Here is a 22,268-nt window from a genome sequence, read left to right on the forward strand (position 1 = left end):
AGGTGGGCCTACGTTCTTCAGCATACAAAGAAAAAGGGGTGCTCAACAACAAAATGACACATCGACATGACTGACTTACCGAGGGAAAAACTTCCAAAAGGACTAATTCAAGGTACAATGGAGTTGGGGCACCCAAAACAAGTCAGAGATGGATTTCTTACTGCTCACTTTAATTACCAGGATGCAGACAGGTGACTGACGATTCTACGTCAAACTGACGTCAGTGTCCTGACCACTGCACTTAGCTCTTATTTATAGCCTAGTGGCTCATTGAGACAATTAATATAAACAAATTATAATATGTTTCAAGGTAAATGGCAAATTACAGCACAAAAATAAATATAAAAGTTGCATCTCATTAATCAATAGAGACCCCCCCCCCCCCAAAAAAAATGGAGGTAACAACATTATAGAAACAAGGGGGAAAAAAATCATCATATTGCCCCTTAGTGCCTACGAGTGATACCAGAATGCCTGTTTTAGTTTATGTACGATATCATAAACGCAACAAATTCAAAGATTTTGCTGAGTTACAGTTCATATAAAGAACATCTGTAAATTGAAATAAATTCATTAGGCCCTAATTTATGGGTTTCACATGACTGGGCAGGGGTGCAGCCATAGGTGGGCCTGGGAGACAATAGGCCCACCCACTTGGGAGCCAGGCCCAGCCAATCAAAAAGAGTCCCCACAAAAGGGCTTTATTACAGACAGAAATACTCCTCAGCCGCCAGAACGAGGCTCTCCACTACCTGTTGTTCTTGCAGTAATGATTCTTCAGAATGTTTTCAAAATGTATCTGTAGATAGTAGCCAAATAGCCTAGGTCTAGAAATTAACATTCAATTTATCTGGCAACAGCTCTGGTGGACATTCCTGCAGTCAGCATTCTAATAGTGTGCAAAGCTGTCTTCAAGGCAAAGGATGGCTACTTTGAAGAATCTAAAATATATTTTGATTTGTTTAACACTTTTTTGGTTACTACATGATTCCATATGTGTTATTTTGATGTCTTCATTATTATTCTACAATGTAGAAAATAGTACAAATAAATAAAAACCCTTGAATGAGTAGGTGTGTCCAAGCGTTTGACTGGTACTGTATATGTGTGGGGTACAGAGATGAGGTAGTCATGTTAAACACTATTATTGTACACAGAGTGAGTCCATGCAACTTATTCTGTGACTTGTTCAGCAGTTTTACTCCTGAACTTATTTAAGTTTGTCATAACAAAAGGGGCTGATCAGTTACTTATTGACTCAAGATATTACGGAGTATTGTGTGTAGGTCAGTGACAAAAACAACAACATTTAATCCATTTCAAATTCAGGCTGTAATACAACAAAATGTGGGAAAAAGGGGGTGTGAACACTTTCTGAAGGCACTGTGTGTGTGTGTGTGTGTGTGTGTGTTGGTGTGTGTTGGTGTGTGTGTGTTCAAACACACATGCATGTGGGGGTCTGGGAGAGGAATGTGTCCATCTAATGAATGGGCATGTGCCTGAAATCAATTTTATACACTAATTGTAGTCTCACCCATACACCTGTGTGTGTGTGTGTGTGTGTGTGTGTCTGTGTGTGTGTGTCTGTGTCTGTGTGTGTGTGTCTGTGTCTGTGTGTGTGTGTGTGTGTGTGTCTGTGTGTGTGTGTGTGTCTGTGTGTGTGTCTGTGTGTGTGTGTGTGTGTGTGTGTCTGTGTGTGTGTGTGTGTGTGTGTGTCTGTGTGTGTGTGTGTGTGTGTGTGTGTGTGTCTGTGTGTGTGTCTGTGTGTGTGTGTGTGTGTGTGTGTGTGTGTGTGTGTGTGTGTGTGTGTGTGTGTGTGTGTGTGTGTGGTGTGTGTGTCTGTGTGTGTGTCTGTGTGTGTGTGTGTGTGTGTGTGTGTGTGTGTGTGTGTGTGTGTGTGTGTGTGTGTGTGTGTGTGTGTGTGTGTGTGTGTGGTATGGGCCAGAATGCAGGGTGAACAAAGAAAAAGACTTTCACACTGAAAAAGAACCTGTCTGTCCCTCACCCTGTACTCACCCGCAATCTCTACAACATCCCCAGGCACGATTTCCCGGGCTTTGACCCTCTGGACAGCCTTGCGGTTCATGCGGTACACCTTGGCTATCTCTGGCTCGTACTCCTTCAGCGCCTCGATGGCGTTCTCCGCATTCCTCTCCTGGACCACACGGAGAGACAGAGGCAGGTTCAGTACCAACAGCCCCATTTCGTACCACGCTAAAGTGTTTGTGCCTTTCTGTCACTTTGGAATGAACCCCTACTAGAAAGGCAATGGATTAAAACTGAACATTCAACCCATAGACTGACCTTACCCAGTGCTCGCTCACTCAGCTGTCAATGTGTCCTCCAAACCCCACTTTATCACATGAGCTCTACCTATCCCTCCTCCTCATTCTACCCATCCCTCCTCCTCATTCTACCCATCCCTCCTCCTCATTCTACCCATCCCTCCTCCTCATTCTACCCATCTCTCCTCCTCATGCTACCCATCTCTCCTCCTCATGCTACCCATCCCTCCTCCTCATTCTACCCATCCCTCCTCCTCATTCTACCCATCCCTCCTCCTCATTCTACCCATCCCTCCTCCTCATTCTACCCATCCCTCATCCTCATTCTACCCATCTCTCCTCCTCATGCTACCCATCTCTCCTCCTCATTCTACCCATCCCTCCTCCTCATTCTACCCATCCCTCCTCCTCATTCTACCCATCCCTCCTCCTCATTCTACCCATCTCTCCTCCTCATTCTACCCATCTCTCCTCCTCATTCTACCCATCCCTCCTCATTCTACCCATCCCTCCTCGTGCTACCCATCCCTCCTCGTGCTACCCATCCCTCCTCGTGCTACCCATCCCTCCTCGTGCTACCCATCCCTCCTCGTGCTACCCATCCCTCCTCGTTCTACCCATCCCTCCTCGTTCTACCCATCCCTCCTCGTTCTACCCATCTCTCCTCGTGCTACCCATCCCTCCTCGTGCTACCCATCCCTCCTCATTCTACCCATCCCTCCTCATTCTACCCATCCCTCCTCGTGCTACCCATCCCTCCTCGTGCTACCCATCCCTCCTCGTGCTACCCATCCCTCCTCGTGCTACCCATCCCTCCTCGTGCTACCCATCCCTCCTCGTGCTACCCATCCCTCCTCATTCTACCCATCTCTCCTCATTCTTCCCATCCCTCCTCCTCATTCTTCCCATCCCTCCTCCTCATTCTTCCCATCCCTCCTCCTCATTCTTCCCATCCCTCCTCCTCATTCTTCCCATCCCTCCTCCTCATTCTTCCCATCCCGTCTCCTCATTCTACCCATCCCGTCTCCTCATTCTACCCATCCCGTCTCCTCATTCTACCCATCCCGTCTCCTCATTCTACCCATCCCGTCTCCTCATTCTACCCATCCCGTCTCCTCATTCTACCCATCCCGTCTCCTCATTCTACCCATCCCGTCTCCTCATTCTACCCATCCCGTCTCCTCATTCTACCCATCCCGTCTCCTCATTCTACCCATCCCTCCTCATTCTACCCATCTCTCCTCATTCTACCCATCCCTCCTCATTCTACCCATCCCTCCTCATTCTACCCATCCCTCCTCATTCTACCCATCCCTCCTCATGCTACCCATCCCTCCTCATGCTACCCATCCCTCCTCATGCTACCCATCCCTCCTCATTCTACCCATCCCTCCTCATTCTACCCATCCCTCCTCATGCTACCCATCCCTCCTCATTCTACCCATCCCTCCTCATTCTACCCATCCCTCCTCATTCTACCCATCCCTCCTCATTCTACCCATCCCTCCTCATGCTACCCATCTCTCCTCATTCTACCCATCTCTCCTCATTCTACCCATCCCGTCTCCTCATTCTACCCATCCCGTCTCCTCATTCTACCCATCCCGTCTCCTCATTCTACCCATCCCGTCTCCTCATTCTACCCATCCCGTCTCCTCATTCTACCCATCCCGTCTCCTCATTCTACCCATCCCGTCTCCTCATTCTACCCATCTCTCCTCATTCTACCCATCCCTCCTCCTCATTCTTCCCATCCCTCCTCCTCATTCTTCCCATCCCTCCTCCTCATTCTACCCATCCCGTCTCCTCATTCTACCCATCCCGTCTCCTCATTCTACCCATCCCGTCTCCTCATTCTACCCATCCCGTCTCCTCATTCTACCCATCCCGTCTCCTCATTCTACCCATCCCTCCTCCTCATTCTTCCCATCCCTCCTCCTCATTCTTCCCATCCCTCCTCCTCATTCTTCCCATCCCTCCTCCTCATTCTTCCCATCCCGTCTCCTCATTCTACCCATCCCGTCTCCTCATTCTACCCATCCCGTCTCCTCATTCTACCCATCCCGTCTCCTCATTCTACCCATCCCGTCTCCTCATTCTACCCATCCCGTCTCCTCATTCTACCCATCCCGTCTCCTCATTCTACCCATCCCGTCTCCTCATTCTACCCATCCCGTCTCCTCATTCTACCCATCCCGTCTCCTCATTCTACCCATCCCGTCTCCTCATTCTACCCATCTCTCCTCATTCTACCCATCTCTCCTCATTCTACCCATCTCTCCTCATTCTACCCATCCCTCCTCATTCTACCCATCCCTCCTCATTCTACCCATCCCTCCTCATTCTACCCATCCCTCCTCATTCTACCCATCCCTCCTCATGCTACCCATCCCTCCTCATGTTACCCATCCCTCCTCATTCTACCCATCCCGTCTCCTCATTCTACCCATCTCTCCTCCTCATTCTACCCATCTCTCCTCATTCTACCCATCTCTCCTCATTCTACCCATCTCTCCTCATTCTACCCATCTCTCCTCATTCTACCCATCCCTCCTCATTCTACCCATCCCTCCTCATTCTACCCATCCCTCCTCATGTTACCCATCCCTCCTCATGTTACCCATCCCTCCTCATGTTACCCATCCCTCCTCATTCTACCCATCCCTCCTCATGCTACCCATCCCTCCTCATGCTACCCATCTCTCCTCATTCTACCCATCCCTCCTCATTCTACCCATCCCGTCTCCTCATTCTACCCATCCCGTCTCCTCATTCTACCCATCCCGTCTCCTCATTCTACCCATCCCGTCTCCTCATTCTACCCATCCCGTCTCCTCATTCTACCCATCCCGTCTCCTCATTCTACCCATCCCTCCTCATTCTACCCATCCCTCCTCATTCTACCCATCCCTCCTCATTCTACCCATCCCTCCTCATTCTACCCATCCCTCCTCATTCTACCCATCCCTCCTCATGCTACCCATCCCTCCTCATGCTACCCATCCCTCCTCATGCTACCCATCCCTCCTCATGCTACCCATCCCTCCTCATTCTACCCATCCCTCCTCATTCTACCCATCCCTCCTCATTCTACCCATCCCTCCTCATTCTACCCATCCATCCTCATTCTACCCATCCCTCCTAATTCTACCCATCCCTCCTCATGCTACCCATCCCTCCTCATGCTACCCATCCCTCCTCATTCTACCCATCTCTCCTCATTCTACCCATCCCTCCTCATTCTACCCATCTCTCCTCATTCTACCCATCTCTCCTCATTCTACCCATCCCTCCTCATTCTACCCATCCCTCCTCATTCTACCCATCCCCCCAAGGACAAAGTGCTCTATTCAGAGACCAATTCTGATTAAGCTGCAGTTAATGGTCTTCAATTAACACTGACCCGTTTCTGTCTGCAGGTCTACAGAGTGAAATGAACAAAGACAGTAAGTGATCTCTCTGAGTGAAATACCTACAGAACTAGCATTTACATCATCAAAGGCTTGTTTTACTGGCACCTCTAGAAGCACCATGTACATTACCATGTGTATATACACTGGGCAATTTAAAAAGGTTGGCCTTGGCTCCATGGTTTCCATGTTTCAATTGAATACGGATTTACTATCCTACCCATCAATAAAAGCCCTGCTGACACGTATGAAGGTCGATAGCAGAACACAAGTTAGGGTTCTGTATCGATGACTCGTTACATAATGTCTTCGCCCTAAGGTGACACACCCTATAATATCCTGCATGTCAGCACCGTCTCCTGACACATGATCAGGTGAACACACACAAGATAGAGACACTCACCTGCCAGACTCCGATCACAGCGTTAGCGATGAGGATAAGCAGGATGACGATAGGTTCCACGAAGGCTGTGATGGTCTCCTCCCCCTCCTCAAACAGAGCTAGCACCTGGAGGGGGAGGGCACATAATACAGAGTTAATATAACAGATTCTAGTAAAAGTGTTTTTCTTCTCCACAGTGAGTATTGAGCAGTGAAGAGGATCGGAGCAGATCAGCGCCTCAAGCCCCGGTCGATAGCTCATCCTTCACGACCGCTTGGGTCCCGCAAATCTACCCTTCACTCCACTCGGCTCTGTGTAGAGAATATTGAAGGAGAGCAACTCGTTCTGATCCATCCCTTCCTTTCATTCAGCCTAGCTAGCCAGTTGACACTGTTTTCCATTAGCGCCGTCTGCCGGCTAATCGGCCGGTTACAGACTCATTTTCAGCCGGCTACTTCTTCCACTTCATATAAAATAAATATATACAGTGCCTTGCGAAAGTATTCGGCCCCCTTGAACTTTGCGACCTTTTGCCACATTTCAGGCTTCAAACATAAAGATATAAAACTGTATTTTTTGTGAAGAATCAACAACAAGTGGGACACAATCATGAAGTGGAACGACATTTATAGGATACTTTTCATGTAAAAGTATCAATTAGTCCATTGAGCTCTCTCCCACTAGAATGAATGATATGCATTTTCTAGCAATCTATTGATAGGTTAGGCGCCCGTCAGTCACAAAGCCAGCGATGACAGGGAACCCCTTTGTTATGGCCATCTGTCGGCACAATTTGGTCGATACAACATGTGTGCGCTGCGGTTGGGTGCAGTCAAATTTCACAGTAGGCTATTTACTGTGCTTTAATTGACAACTGAACAGCAAGTTTATAGAATGTGTTTGAAGTAACTGAATAAAGTCAATCAATCTTAAGTCATGCAACTTTGTTATATGACCATGGAATCGCATCGGGACAAATAAACCAAAGGATTTTCTAGGTATCCCTTCCCTAGGATGTCGGGGCTTTGCCAGACGATGAGTAACTCACCTCGTCAGTCAGTGTAACCGAATCGCATCAGTGAGAGCCCTTCATTTGGCTCCCTAATTTGCATAGACTACTGGTAGACCTTTGGCTTTTTGCCAATTCTCTACCAATAAATGATGAAAATATTTGATAAGAATCATTACTGCAGGAACAGGTAGTGGAGAGCCTCATTCTGGTCAAAGTTTGATCATTTGTGCCCTCACCGAATCCAGACACTAAAATGGATGTCATGCCCTGGCCATAGAGAGGTTTTTATTCTCTATTTTGGTTAGGCCAGGGTGTGACAAGGGTGGGCATTCTATGTTCATTTTCTATGTTTTGTATTTCTTTGTTGTTTGGCCGGGTGTGGTTCTCAATCAGAGGCAGCTGTCTATCGTTGTCTCTGATTGAGAACCATACTTAGGTAGCCTTTTCCCACTGGGTTTTTGTGGGTAGTTGCGTTCTGTTTTTGTGTCTGCACCAGACAGAACTGTTTCGGTTGTTCTCTTTGTTATTCAGTGTTTAGTTCGAATAAAAAAGATGAACACGTACCACGCTGCACCTTGGTCCTCGCCTTCTTCCACCAACAGCCGTTACAATGGAATTCAGCAATATTAAAACATTTATTGAATCACCTGAATGTATTGAACATTTATTAATTTGCTCAAGTATATCATAAGACATGAACAGAACGCATCAGTAGGTAGATTTCCATCCAATTTGGCGACAGATTTTAATGCACATTTTTCCACCAAACTGACTTGTTACGGATAGAAATCAGTGTGATGACGTAGTGCACACAAAATCTACTTTTCCATTTTAAGTTTTCAAGAACTGAATAAAAATCTAAAAGGTCAATGCGTTTCCATCACATTATCAACTCTACTAATAGTTTTGTCACAAAAAAAATGTTAAATATCAATGTGCCTCCTCTGGTCTTGACACCTGAGCTCTAGCCAACTGCTCACAGATTCAATGCAGGTAGGCTGTGAGGGTAGGCTAGTCTACATGAGATTATTCATGAATAAGAGTGAGAATACTTTTATTTCTCAAAACGGCAGTCAAGCATCGATCATCATGTCACCAGAACATGACCCTGGATATTTATTGGAAAGGGGCGTTAAGTCCATCACCGTGCACATTCACCACCCTGTGAAGTTCATAACTTATTTCATCTGTAGCCTAATAAACTGCATGCTTTCCCAAGTCGTAGTGGGAGGACCACACCACATATTATCGTGTGACTTCAAGTTTACTTAGATATGATGTTTATTATAATCAATATTTGCACAACGGCGTTTCCACCACCATTTTTTACACAATTAATTTTGCCGACACACACAACAACAAAAAAAAACTCACCAAATTAAATTCTGTCAACATTTATAAAATTCTACCGAAACGTCTTGTTTCCATGGTGAATGTTTGTTTTTTTAATACCAGTATGACTTTTTAACGTAGTTAGTTATTTCGTATTTCCTGCAACTTTCTGAAGAAGCCACGAGAATGCCCGTCTGTGTGTGTGTGTGCAGTGCGTCTACCACTTTCAGCAGAAATTCATCTAGCATGGAGGTGACGAAACGAGGTCAGATTCATTTTCGACGGAGGAAAGAGAAGCATGGTCGAGGGAAGAGTAAACCAGGGCGGGACCAAAGTTGGGAAAGCTGAACTTTTGTACTCTGCAACGTCGCGTTGCTATTGAAAATAGTCCTGATCACATAGGCCTAGGGGTGGCAACTCCAGCCCTCGAGGGCCTGATTGTTGTCACACTTTCTCCATCCCTAAAAAAAACACAGCGGATTAATCAAATTGCATTCTAAACCAAAGATGTGTTAGCTGGGGCAAAACTGTGACACCAATCAGGCCCTCGAGGACTGGAGTTGCCCACCCTTAGGCCCCGCCATATCCAAAACAATACACTCAATTCACACATGCTCAGTAATTTTAGTTGCAAAGTCATATCTTTCTGCACAATACCACAACAACGAAAATTTCAGAGGTAAACTTGATAAAATATTCCATAATTTTGCTGTATATTTCAGATGAAGTGAAGGCATTACCGGAGGCCACCAAAATCGAGCTCCTTCGGCAAGACATTCTAACCCATGGGTGCTTCCGACACCTGGCTGGCTACTCTGTACTTGTGACTGACACACACTTCCGTGGTATTTCTGACAATTAGCGAGTGTTCTTAGTTTTAGCAGACGGGAATTAGAGCAGGGATTTCCAACAGGTCGATCGCGAGCTACCAGTAGCTCGCAGACCACCTATGAGTAGCTCGCAGACCACCTATGAGTAGCTACCAGATCACATATGAGTAGCTACCAGACCACCTATGAGTAGCTCGCCAAACAATTCTGAAAGTACATGGAATTTTCACGTGTTCCACTGCAAACCGTCATAAAATAAATCTCACAGGTATCAAGACGCCGCAAGTTCCCAGCTATTATCTAGTCAACCTGATTTGCATACTTTTACTATAGCTTGCTGAGCGCCAGACACATTTATTTATTTTTTTTACTATGAAGATGGCAATACCACAGAGCAGGAATGATGTATAGTTTTATTTTAGCTTTATTTAACTAGGCAAGTCAGTTAAGAACAAATTCTTATTTTCAATGACGGCCTAGGAACAGTGGGTTAACTGCATTGTTCAGGGGCAGAACGACAGATTTGTACCTTGTCAGCTCGGGGATTTGAACTTGCAACCTTCCGGTTACTAGTCCAACACTCTAACCACTAGGCTACCCTGCCATGTGTGGAGGGGGCCTCATTCTGGTCCACGCTAATTTTTTTCCTAGTGTATTACATTTGGTCTTCATTAAAAAAAAATTGCAGGTCATGTAATCATTTGATCAGGTAAAAATGTATACATTTCACAATCTGACATAATGGTAAGCAATGATTTAGGATTTTAAATGAGAGACGTATAATATCGTCATGGTTTTAAGTCAATTTCTAAGGCATTACTGAATGAAGAGCCATTTGGGAGCAAAATGAACGTCTCTTTTAGGTGGACGTCGCCAAATGGTCCGGCTCACAGAAAATCACTAGAAGTCAGTTGATGTTGACAGTAGCCAGTTGATGTTGACAGAGGCCAGTTGATGTTGACAGAGGCCAGTTGATGTTGACAGAGGCCAGTTGGGGTTATATCCTTCCTGTTTGGCCCTGTCCGGTGGTGTCCTCGGATGGGGCCACAGTGTCTCCTGACCCCTCCTGTCTCAGCCTCCAGTATTTATGCTGCAGTAGTTTGTGTGTCGGGGGGCTAGGGTCAGTTTGTTATATCTGGAGTACTTCTCCTGTCCTATTCGGTGTCCTGTGTGAATCTAAGTGTGCGTTCTCTAATTCTCTCCTTCTCTCTTTCTCTCTCTCGGAGGACCTGAGCCCTAGGACCATGCCCCAGGAATACCTGACATGATGACTCCTTGCTGTCCCCAGTCCACCTGACTGTGCTGCTGCTCCAGTTTCAACTGTTCTGCCTTATTATTATTCAACCATGCTGGTCATTTATGAACATTTGAACATCTTGGCCATGTTCTGTTATAATCTCCACCCGGCACAGCCAGAAGAGGACTGGCCATCCCACATATGCTCTCTCTAACTTTCTCTTTCTTTCTCTCTCTCGGAGGAGCTGAGCCCTAGGACAGGAATACCTGACATGATGACTCCTTGCTGTCCCCAGTCCACCTGACCGTGCTGCTGCTCCAGTTTCAACTGTTCTGCCTTATTATTATTCGACCATGCTGGTCATTTATGAACATTTGAACATCTTGGCCATGTTCTGTTATAATCTCCACCCGGCACAGCCAGAAGAGGACTGGCCATCCCACATATGCTCTCTCTAATTCTCTCTTTCTTTCTCTCTCTCGGAGGACCTGAGCCCTAGGACAGGAATACCTGACATGATGACTCCTTGCTGTCCCCAGTCCACCTGACTGTGCTGCTGCTCCAGTTTCAACTGTTCTGCCTTATTATTATTCGACCATGCTGGTCATTTATGAACATTTGAACATCTTGACAGTGTTCTGTTATAATCTCCACCCGGCACAGCCAGAAGAGGACTGGCCACCCCACATAGCCTGGTTCCTCTCTAGGTTTCTTCCTAGATTTTGGCCTTTCTAGGGAGTTTTTCCTAGCCACCGTGCTTCTACACCTGCATTGCTTGCTGTTTGGTGTTTTAGGCTGGGTTTCTGTACAGCACTTTGAGATATCAGCTGATGTACGAAGGGCTATATAAATAAATCTGATTTGATTTTGATTTGATTTGATGTTGACAGAGGCCAGTTGATGTTGACAGAGGCCAGTTGATGTTGACAGAGGCCAGTTGATGTTGGGTTGACAGAAATACTTTCTTCAAAAGCGTCTCAATTAAATGTTTACTGCAAAGTAGGCTTACCTGGCAGAAGTATATCATGAGTAAGTGTATCTATTATTTGCTGACTTTGCCATGATTGTAAGCAGTAGAAGTACAGCACAATCGCTAGACTGACACATTAGCTGCGCAATTAAAGTGGAATTACACAAAAAAAATCATTTTTAAATGATTTCTTCCAGACTCCCCCCCCCCCCCCCCCCCCCCCGATACGATTTAAACATTGACATCGACTCAGAACATCCAATTTCGTTGTTTCTCCATGAACAATTGTAATTGTAATTGTAATTTTCACAATTGTAATTGTAATTTTCACAATTGTAATTTGTGAAAACCAGGAATATCTCAAACAGAATTTGGTAAACAAAATTTATTTTTGTAGGGTCCCTCTCCCCCTCAGAGTTTTTATGAAACATTATTTTACCAGGCATATTGACAGAATACAAAGTGTACAAGAGACAGTAGTGCACGAAGGACCTGGGGAAGAGTTGCAGAGAAGAGAATGTGCCTTTTTGAAAGCCATAAAAAGAGTAGCTCACGACATTTCTTTTAAAAAGTTGTTCTCATGCTAGAAAAGGTTGGAGACCCTTGAGAGGAGACAGGAGTTACGCTTCACTTCCAGACAGATGGCTTATTGGGACTGAATGGCCACAGTTCCAACATCACGTTAAAACCAAAACACAGCTTTAACAAATGGAAGGAAAAAATGTAAAAAATAAAATAAAAAAACGTATTAAAATAATGTTTACGAAGACATGCACGACAACAAGCAAAGCATCAGGGCCACTTGACTTTTTCACTCCCTTCCTGCACAAACCAAAACCTTGACCTATACTCCCTCTCTCACATAATGCTGTGGAGAATGAAATAAAGGAAGCCAACCTTTCCTCCTTCCTCAGAATAAAATGGAAGAAGTGTTAATTTCATAATTAGGAAGTGTATTCATTGTTTCAGGTGATCGATGTCGCCAGTTGTCATCGGTTGGTGTCATGGGTCAGCCTGACTTGGTATGGCCCGGTCTATAACCCCTATTCTCATAGATGGATGGGAGTGATCAAGTTGTCTCAACTACACAACAAATCTTAGTAAAAAGATGATCGAATTAAAATAGTAAAAAAAAGTTGCCTACAATATGATAAATGACAGTAAGCATTGTGTCCAGTAACAGTTATTGAGGCTGTAGTGGTAGACCTGAGCATTCCTTCTCCTCTACGACTTCCATCCATAAATAGTCATGTGTAATGATTATATCGGAGACCGCTTTAAAAACAACAGCTTTGTCCTGTGTTCCTCTCTTGTTGCCTGGTTACAAGGCTCTATTCTCATGTCATGCAGAGTCAGAGCAGCTCAATGTCTTAATTTACATATTATTCAAATAGGCACACAAATGAGTAATTCCCCCATTGAGGTTTGGCCCTTATAGGTTAGGATTGCCTTTCTTTCGGATACTTCTGAAAGGTCACCTTCGCCACCTCTTCCAGCATCAGTAGGCTGAGCACATGTTGCTGTAATTCATTAAAGCAGCAACGTTGGTCACTAAAACTGAATTGTTTTCATAAAAATATTAAAAAGTGTTTATTTAACTAACTAAATCCATTTGATGTCACTTTTTTTATTTTACCTTTGTTTAACAAGGCAAGTCAAGTCAAGAACAAATTATTATTTACAATGACTTCCTACACAGGCCAAACCCGGACAACGCTGGGCCAATTGTGCGCCGCCCTATGGGACTCACAATCATGTCTGTAGTGACGCCTCAAGCACTGAGATGCAGTGTCTTAGACCACTGCCCCACTCGGGAGCACAAATTGCACAGTAGCACCGACTGACCCATAAGGAATACATCAGCATCAAGTCTCAAAGGATGTGCGGGAGGTTAAACCAGCCTAGGTAGCTCAGTCTGCTGGGTGTATAGTAAAGGATGTGGGGGAGGTTAAACCAGCCTAGGTAGCTTAGTCTGCTTGGTGTCTAGTAAAGGATGTGGGGGAGGTTAAACCAGCCTAGGTAGCTCAGTCTGCTGGGTGTATAGTAAAGGATGTGGGGGAGGTTAAACCAGCCTAGGTAGCTCAGTCTGCTGGGTGTCTAGTAAAGGATGTGGGGGAGGTTAAACCAGCCTAGGTAGCTCAGTCTGCTGGGTGTCTAGTAAAGGATGTGGGGGAGGTTAAACCAGCCTAGGTAGCTCAGTCTGCTGGGTGTCTAGTAAAGGATGTGGGGGAGGTTAAACCAGCCTAGGTAGCTCAGTCTGCTGGGTGTATAGTAAAGGATGTGGGGGAGGTTAAACCAGCCTAGGTAGCTCAGTCTGCTGGGTGTCTAGCAAAGGATGTGGGGGAGGTTAAACCAGCCTAGGTAGCTCAGTCTGCTGGGTGTATAGTAAAGGATGTGGGGGAGGTTAAACCAGCCTAGGTAGCTCAGTCTGCTGGGTGTATAGTAAAGGATGTGGGGGAGGTTAAACCAGCCTAGGTAGCTCAGTCTGCTGGGTGTATAGTAAAGGATGTGGGGGAGGTTAAACCAGCCTAGGTAGCTCAGTCTACTGGGTGTATAGTAAAGGATGTGGGGGAGGTTAAACCAGCCTAGGTAGCTCAGTCTGCTGGGTGTCTAGTAAAGGACATGGGGGAGGTTAAACCAGCCTAGGTAGCTCAGTCTGCTGGGTGTCTAGTAAAGGATGTGGGGGAGGTTAAACCAGCCTAGGTAGCTCAGTCTGCTGGGTGTCTAGTAAAGGACGTGGGGGAGGTTAAACCAGCCTAGGTAGCTCAGTCTGCTGGGTGTATAGTAAAGGATGTGGGGGAGGTTAAACCAGCCTAGGTAGCTCAGTCTGCTGGGTGTCTAGTAAAGGATGTGGATGCTGTAAATCAGTGGAACAGAACAGGGTCTTGTTACAGTGCTAACACAAGTACGGGCAGCCTAATTTACATTAGGAAAAACAAACAGCCTCCCACTTAGAAACACCAGGATCAACACAAAGGCAATTAGTGTAGATGTATTTGTATCGTATACATTTTAATACTTATTTTCCACTGCCCAGAATAGCCCTGTAATAGATGGAAATACAATCGTTATCCAGACAGGGTTCTCCTGGCCGTACCACATACTTCACCCTACCACCTGGCCCAAAATACAGGGTCACTATTTAAGGAATTGTATGCGTCAGAGTATTGGTAATACTGAAGTAAAGAGAAATGCTTTGAGTGGAAAATCTAGGGAGTCAAGGGTCTGAACCTTCCATCATCGGCAGGCCATTATTATTGGAAATACGGAGGTGGTATGCAAAGCAATGCATGCAGACAGAGTATTACAGACACATTCTGTCCACTGTCAGGGCAGAGTATTACAGACACATGATGTCCACTGTCAGGGCAGAGTATTACAGACACATTCTGTCCACTGTCAGGGCAGAGTACTACAGACACATGATGTCCACTGTCAGGGCAGGGTATTACAGACACATGATGTCCACTGTCAGGGCAGGGTATTACAGACACATGATGTCCACTGTCAGGGCAGGGTATTACAGACACACGATGTCCACTGTCAAGGCAGGGTATTACAGACACATGATGTCCACTGTCAGGGCAGGGTATTACAGACACATGATGTCCACTGTCAGGGCAGAGTATTACAGACACATTCTGTCCACTGTCAGGGCAGGGTATTACAGACACACGATGTCCACTGTCAAGGCAGGGTATTACAGACACACGATGTCCACTGTCAGGGCAGAGTATTACAGACACATGATGTCCACTGTCAGGGCAGAGTACTACAGACACATGATGTACACTGTCAGGGCAGAGTACTACAGACACATGATGTCCACTGTCAGGGCAGGGTATTACAGACACATGATGTCCACTGTCAGGGCAGGGTATTACAGACACACGATGTCCACTGTCAGGGCAGAGTACTACAGACACATGATGTCCACTGTCAGGGCAGGGTATTACAGACACATGATGTCCACTGTCAGGGCAGGGTATTACAGACACACGATGTCCACTGTCAGGGCAGAGTACTACAGACACATGATGTCCACTGTCAGGGCAGGGTATTACAGACACATAATGTCCACTGTCAGGGCAGAGTATTACAGACACATGATGTCCACTGTCAGGGCAGGGTATTACAGACACATTCTGTCCACTGTCAGGGCAGAGTACTACAGACACATGATGTCCACTGTCAGGGCAGGGTATTACAGACACATAATGTCCACTGTCAGGGCAGGGTATTACAGACACATGATGTCCACTGTCAGGGCAGGGTATTACAGACACATGATGTCCACTGTCAGGGCAGGGTATTACAGACACATAATGTCCACTGTCAGGGCAGGGTATTACAGACACATGATGTCCACTGTCAGGGCAGAGTACTACAGACACATGATGTCCACTGTCAGGGCAGAGTACTACAGACACATGATGTCCACTGTCAGGGCAGGGTATTACAGACACATGATGTCCACTGTCAGGGCAGGGTATTACAGACACACGATGTCCACTGTCAGGGCAGAGTACTACAGACACATGATGTCCACTGTCAGGGCAGGGTATTACAGACACATAATGTCCACTGTCAGGGCAGGGTATTACAGACACATGATGTCCACTGTCAGGGCAGGGTATTACAGACACATGATGTCCACTGTCAGGGCAGGGTATTACAGACACACGATGTCCACTGTCAAGGCAGGGTATTACAGACACACGATGTCCACTGTCAGGGCAGAGTATTACAGACACATGATGTCCACTGTCAGGGCAGGGTATTACAGACACATAATGTCCACTGTCAGGGCAGAGTATTACAGACACATGATGTCCACTGTCAGGGCAGAGTACTACAGACACATGATGTCCACTGTCAGGGCAGGGTATTACAGACACATGATGTCCACTGTCAGGGCAGGGTATTACAGACACATGATGTCCACTGTCAGGGCAGAGTATTACAGACACATGATGTCCACTGTCAGGGCAGAGTATTACAGACACATGATGTCCACTGTCAGGGCAGAGTATTACAGACACATGATGTCCACTGTCAGGGCAGAGTATTACAGACACATGATGTCCACTGTCAGGGCAGAGTATTACAGACACATTCTGTCCACTGTCAGGGCAGAGTATTACAGACACATTCTGTCCACTGTCAGGGCAGAGTATTACAGACACATTCTGTCCACTGTCAGGGCAGGGTATTACAGACACATTCTGTCCACTGTCAGGGCAGAGTATTACAGACACATGATGTCCACTGTCAGGGCAGGTTATTACAGACACATTCTGTCCACTGTCAGGGCAGAGTATTACAGACACATGATGTCCACTGTCAGGGCAGGGTATTACAGACACATGATGTCCACTGTCAGGGCAGAGTATTACAGACACATGATGTCCACTGTCAGGGCAGGGTATTACAGACACATTCTGTCCACTGTCAGGGCAGAGTATTACAGACACATTCTGTCCACTGTCAGGGCAGAGTATTACAGACACATTCTGTCCACTGTCAGGGCAGGGTATTACAGACACATGATGTCCACTGTCAGGGCAGAGTACTACAGACACATGATGTCCACTGTCAGGGCAGGGTATTACAGACACATGATGTCCACTGTCAGGGCAGGGTATTACAGACACATGATGTCCACTGTCAGGGCAGAGTATTACAGACACATGATGTCCACTGTCAGGGCAGAGTATTACAGACACATGATGTCCACTGTCAGGGCAGAGTATTACAGACACATGATGTCCACTGTCAGGGCAGAGTATTACAGACACATGATGTCCACTGTCAGGGCAGAGTATTACAGACACATTCTGTCCACTGTCAGGGCAGAGTATTACAGACACATTCTGTCCACTGTCAGGGCAGAGTATTACAGACACATTCTGTCCACTGTCAGGGCAGGGTATTACAGACACATTCTGTCCACTGTCAGGGCAGAGTATTACAGACACATGATGTCCACTGTCAGGGCAGGTTATTACAGACACATTCTGTCCACTGTCAGGGCAGAGTATTACAGACACATGATGTCCACTGTCAGGGCAGGGTATTACAGACACATGATGTCCACTGTCAGGGCAGAGTATTACAGACACATGATGTCCACTGTCAGGGCAGGGTATTACAGACACATTCTGTCCACTGTCAGGGCAGAGTATTACAGACACATTCTGTCCACTGTCAGGGCAGAGTATTACAGACACATTCTGTCCACTGTCAGGGCAGGGTATTACAGACACATTCTGTCCACTGTCAGGGCAGGGTATTACAGACACATTCTGTCCACTGTCAGGGCAGGGTATTACAGACACATTCTGTCCACTGTCAGGGCAGAGTATTACAGACACATGATGTCCACTGTCAGGGCAGGGTATTACAGACACATTCTGTCCACTGTCAGGGCAGAGTATTACAGACACATGATGTCCACTGTCAGGGCAGAGTATTACAGACACATTCTGTCCACTGTCAGGGCAGAGTATTACAGACACATTCTGTCCACTGTCAGGGCAGAGTATTACAGACACATGATGTCCACTGTCAGGGCAGGGTATTACAGACACATTCTGTCCACTGTCAGGGCAGGGTATTACAGACACATTCTGTCCACTGTCAGGGCAGAGTATTACAGACACATGATGTCCACTGTCAGGGCAGGTTATTACAGACACATTCTGTCCACTGTCAGGGCAGAGTATTACAGACACATGATGTCCACTGTCAGGGCAGAGTATTACAGACACATGATGTCCACTGTCAGGGCAGGGTATTACAGACACATGATGTCCACTGTCAGGGCAGAGTATTACAGACACATGATGTCCACTGTCAGGGCAGGGTATTACAGACACATTCTGTCCACTGTCAGGGCAGAGTATTACAGACACATTCTGTCCACTGTCAGGGCAGAGTATTACAGACACATTCTGTCCACTGTCAGGGCAGGGTATTACAGACACATTCTGTCCACTGTCAGGGCAGGGTATTACAGACACATTCTGTCCACTGTCAGGGCAGGGTATTACAGACACATTCTGTCCACTGTCAGGGCAGAGTATTACAGACACATGATGTCCACTGTCAGGGCAGGGTATTACAGACACATTCTGTCCACTGTCAGGGCAGAGTATTACAGACACATGATGTCCACTGTCAGGGCAGAGTATTACAGACACATTCTGTCCACTGTCAGGGCAGAGTATTACAGACACATTCTGTCCACTGTCAGGGCAGAGTATTACAGACACATGATGTCCCCTGTCAGGGCAGGGTATTACAGACACATTCTGTCCACTGTCAGGGCAGGGTATTACAGACACATTCTGTCCACTGTCAGGGCAGAGTATTACAGACACATTCTGTCCACTGTCAGGGCAGAGTATTACAGACACATTCTGTCCACTGTCAGGGCAGAGTATTACAGACACATGATGTCCACTGTCAGGGCAGGGTATTACAGACACATTCTGTCCACTGTCAGGGCAGAGTATTACAGACACATGATGTCCACTGTCAGGGCAGGGTATTACAGACACATTCTGTCCACTGTCAGGGCAGGGTATTACAGACACATTCTGTCCACTGTCAGGGCAAGGTATTACAGACACATCCTGTCCACTGTCAGGGCAGAGTATTACAGACACATTCTGTCCACTGTCAGGGCAGGGTATTACAGACACATTCTGTCCACTGTCAGGGCAGAGTATTACAGACACATTCTGTCCACTGTCAGGGCAGGGTATTACAGACACATTCTGTCCACTGTCAGGGCAGAGTATTACAGACACATTCTGTCCACTGTCAGGGCAGAGTATTACAGACACATTCTGTCCACTGTCAGGGCAGAGTATTACAGACACATTCTGTCCACTGTCAGGGCAGAGCATTACAGACACATTCTGTCCACTGTCAGGGCAGGGTATTACAGACTCATTCTGTCCACTGTCAGGGCAGAGTATTACAGACACATTCTGTCCACTGTCAGGGCAGGGTATTACAGACTCATTCTGTCCACTGTCAGGGCAGAGTATTACAGACACATTCTGTCCACTGTCAGGGCAGAGTATTACAGACACATTCTGTCCACTGTCAGGGCAGAGTATTACAGACACATTCTGTCCACTGTCAGGGCAGAGTATTACAGACACATTCTGTCCACTGTCAGGGCAGGGTATTACAGACACATTCTGTCCACGGTCAGGGCAGGGTATTACAGACACATTCTGTCCACTGTCAGGGCAGAGTATTACAGACACATTCTGTCCACTGTCAGGGCAGAGTATTACAGACACATTCTGTCCACTGTCAGGGCAGGGTATTACAGACACATTCTGTCCACGGTCAGGGCAGGGTATTACAGACACATTCTGTCCACTGTCAGGGCAGAGTATTACAGACACATTCTGTCCACTGTCAGGGCAGAGTATTACAGACACATTCTGTCCACTGTCAGGGCAGAGTATTACAGACACATTCTGTCCACTGTCAGGGCAGAGTATTACAGACACATTCTGTCCACTGTCAGGGCAGGGTATTACAGACACATTCTGTCCACGGTCAGGGCAGAGAAGCCTGGTTGTCACTAGTGGGCTAAGCTGCAAATATAGACGTAAAACGTTCAAGCCACTGTAGAAAAAGGCCAAAACATAGGACTCATATGAATGAGTGGAGAGAAGTGAACAAAGGAGAATGTGATGAGCAGCAGGGTATTGGGTTCAATAGTTACTAAGGAGAATGTGATGAGCAGCAGGGTATTGGGTTCAATAGTTACTAAGGAGAATGTGATGAGCAGCAGGGTATTGGGTTCAATAGTTACTAAGGAGAATGTGATGAGCAGCAGGGTATTGGGTTCAATAGTTACTAAGGAGAATGTGATGAGCAGCAGAGTATTGGGTTCAATAGTTACTAAGGAGAATGTGATGAGCAGCAAGGTATTGGGTTCAATAGTTACTAAGGAGAATGTGATGAGCAGCAGAGTATTGGGTTCAATAGTTACCAAGGAGAATGTGATGAGCAGCAAGGTATTGGGTTCAATAGTTACTAAGGAGAATGTGATGAACAGCAGGGTATTGGGTTCAATAGTTACCAAGGAGAATGTGATGAGCATCAGGGTATTGGGTTCAATAGTTACTAAGGAGAATGTGATGAGCAGCAGGGTATTGGGTTCAATAGTTACTAAGGAGAATGTGATGAGCAGCAGGGTATTGGGTTCAATAGTTACCAAGGAGAATGTGATGAGCAGCAAGGTATTGGGTTCAATAGTTACTAAGGAGAATGTGATGAACAGCAGGGTATTGGGTTCAATAGTTACTAAGGAGAATGTGATGAGCAGCAGGGTATTGGGTTCAATAGTTACTAAGGAGAATGTGATGAGCAGCAGGGTATTGGGTTCAATAGTTACTTAGGAGAATGTGATGAGCAGCAGGGTATTGGGTTCATTAGTTACTAAGGAGAATGTGATGAGCAGCAAGGTATTGGGTTCAATAGTTACTAAGGAGAATGTGATGAGCAGCAGGGTATTGGGTTCAATAGTTACCAAGGAGAATGTGATGAGCAGGAGGGTATTGGGTTCAATAGTTACTAAGGAGAATGTGATGAGCAGCAGGGTATTGGGTTCAATAGTTACTAAGGATAATGTGATGAGCAGCAGAGTATTGGGTTCAATAGTTACCAAGGAGAATGTGATGAGCAGGAGGGTATTGGGTTCAATAGTTACTAAGGAGAATGTGATGAGCAGCAGGGTATTGGGTTCAATAGTTACTAAGGAGAATGTGATGAGCAGCAGGGTATTGGGTTCAATAGCTACTAAGGAGAAAATGTGATGAGCAGCAGGGTATTGGGTTCAACAGTTACTTACAAAGGAGACGCAGGCAGCTAACAACAGGATTCTGACCAGGAGGTCTTCAAACTGCTCCACCACCAGCTCCCATAGGGACTTGCCTACAACACACACACACACACACACACACACACACACACACAGCCTTCAGAAAGTATTCACACCCCTTGACTTTTTCCACATTTTGTGGTTACAGCCTGAAATTAAAAATGGATTACATTTAGGTTCTCACACACCTACACACACCTACACCCACCTACACACACACACAACACCCCATAATAACAAAACTGAAAACATGTTTAGAACTTCTGCCAAATTTACTGAAAAATAAATACATAAATATCTAACTTGCATAAGTATTTACACCCTAGAGTGAATACATGTTAGAATCACCGTTGGTAGTGATTACAGCTGTTAGTCTTTCTGTGTAAGCCGCTAAGAGCTGTCCACACCTGAATTCTTCAAGCTCTGTCAAGTTGATGACAGTAGTTGATCATTGCTAGAAAGCCATTTAAGGCTTGCCATAGATTTTCAAGAAGAGTTAAGTCAAAACTGTAACTAGGCCACTCAGGAACATACAATGTTGTTTTGTTAATCAACTCCAGTGTAAATTTGGTCTTGCGTTTTAGCTTATTGTCCTACTGAAAGGTGAATGTCAGGTTTTCCTCTTGGATTTTTCCTGTGCTTGGTTCTAAAAACCTCCCCAGTCCTTACCGATGAGAAGCATCCCCATAACATGATGCAGCCACCACCATGCTTGAAAATATGAGAAGTGGTACTCAGTGATGTGTCGTGTTTGCCCCAAATATAACCCTTTATAAATCAGACATGTTCATTTCAGTTTTACTTTAGTGCCTTAGTGCAAACAGGATGCATGTTTTTAATCTGTACAGGCTCCCTTCTTTTCACTCTATCATTTAGGTTAGCATTGTGGAGTAACTA

The 22,268-nt window shown here is 45.9% G+C and overlaps 1 protein-coding gene across 1 annotated transcript in view; it reads right to left on the reverse strand.

The window, feature by feature from the left end:
- Positions 1-22,268, reverse strand: part of LOC110534844 (sarcoplasmic/endoplasmic reticulum calcium ATPase 1) — a 110,913-nt gene that overhangs the window by 68,693 nt on the left and 19,952 nt on the right. Inside the window, exons 3-5 of the mRNA XM_036989612.1 lie at positions 21,342-21,424; positions 6,099-6,203; positions 2,017-2,155 (exon numbers count right to left, since the gene is read on the reverse strand). Coding sequence (XP_036845507.1) covers positions 2,017-2,155; positions 6,099-6,203; positions 21,342-21,424 — 327 coding nt within the window. The remainder of the gene's footprint in view (positions 1-2,016; positions 2,156-6,098; positions 6,204-21,341; positions 21,425-22,268) is intronic.

The sequence above is a fragment of the Oncorhynchus mykiss genome, chromosome 10 (genome assembly GCF_013265735.2).
Source record: "Oncorhynchus mykiss isolate Arlee chromosome 10, USDA_OmykA_1.1, whole genome shotgun sequence".
In the NCBI taxonomy this organism is placed as follows: domain Eukaryota; kingdom Metazoa; phylum Chordata; class Actinopteri; order Salmoniformes; family Salmonidae; genus Oncorhynchus; species Oncorhynchus mykiss.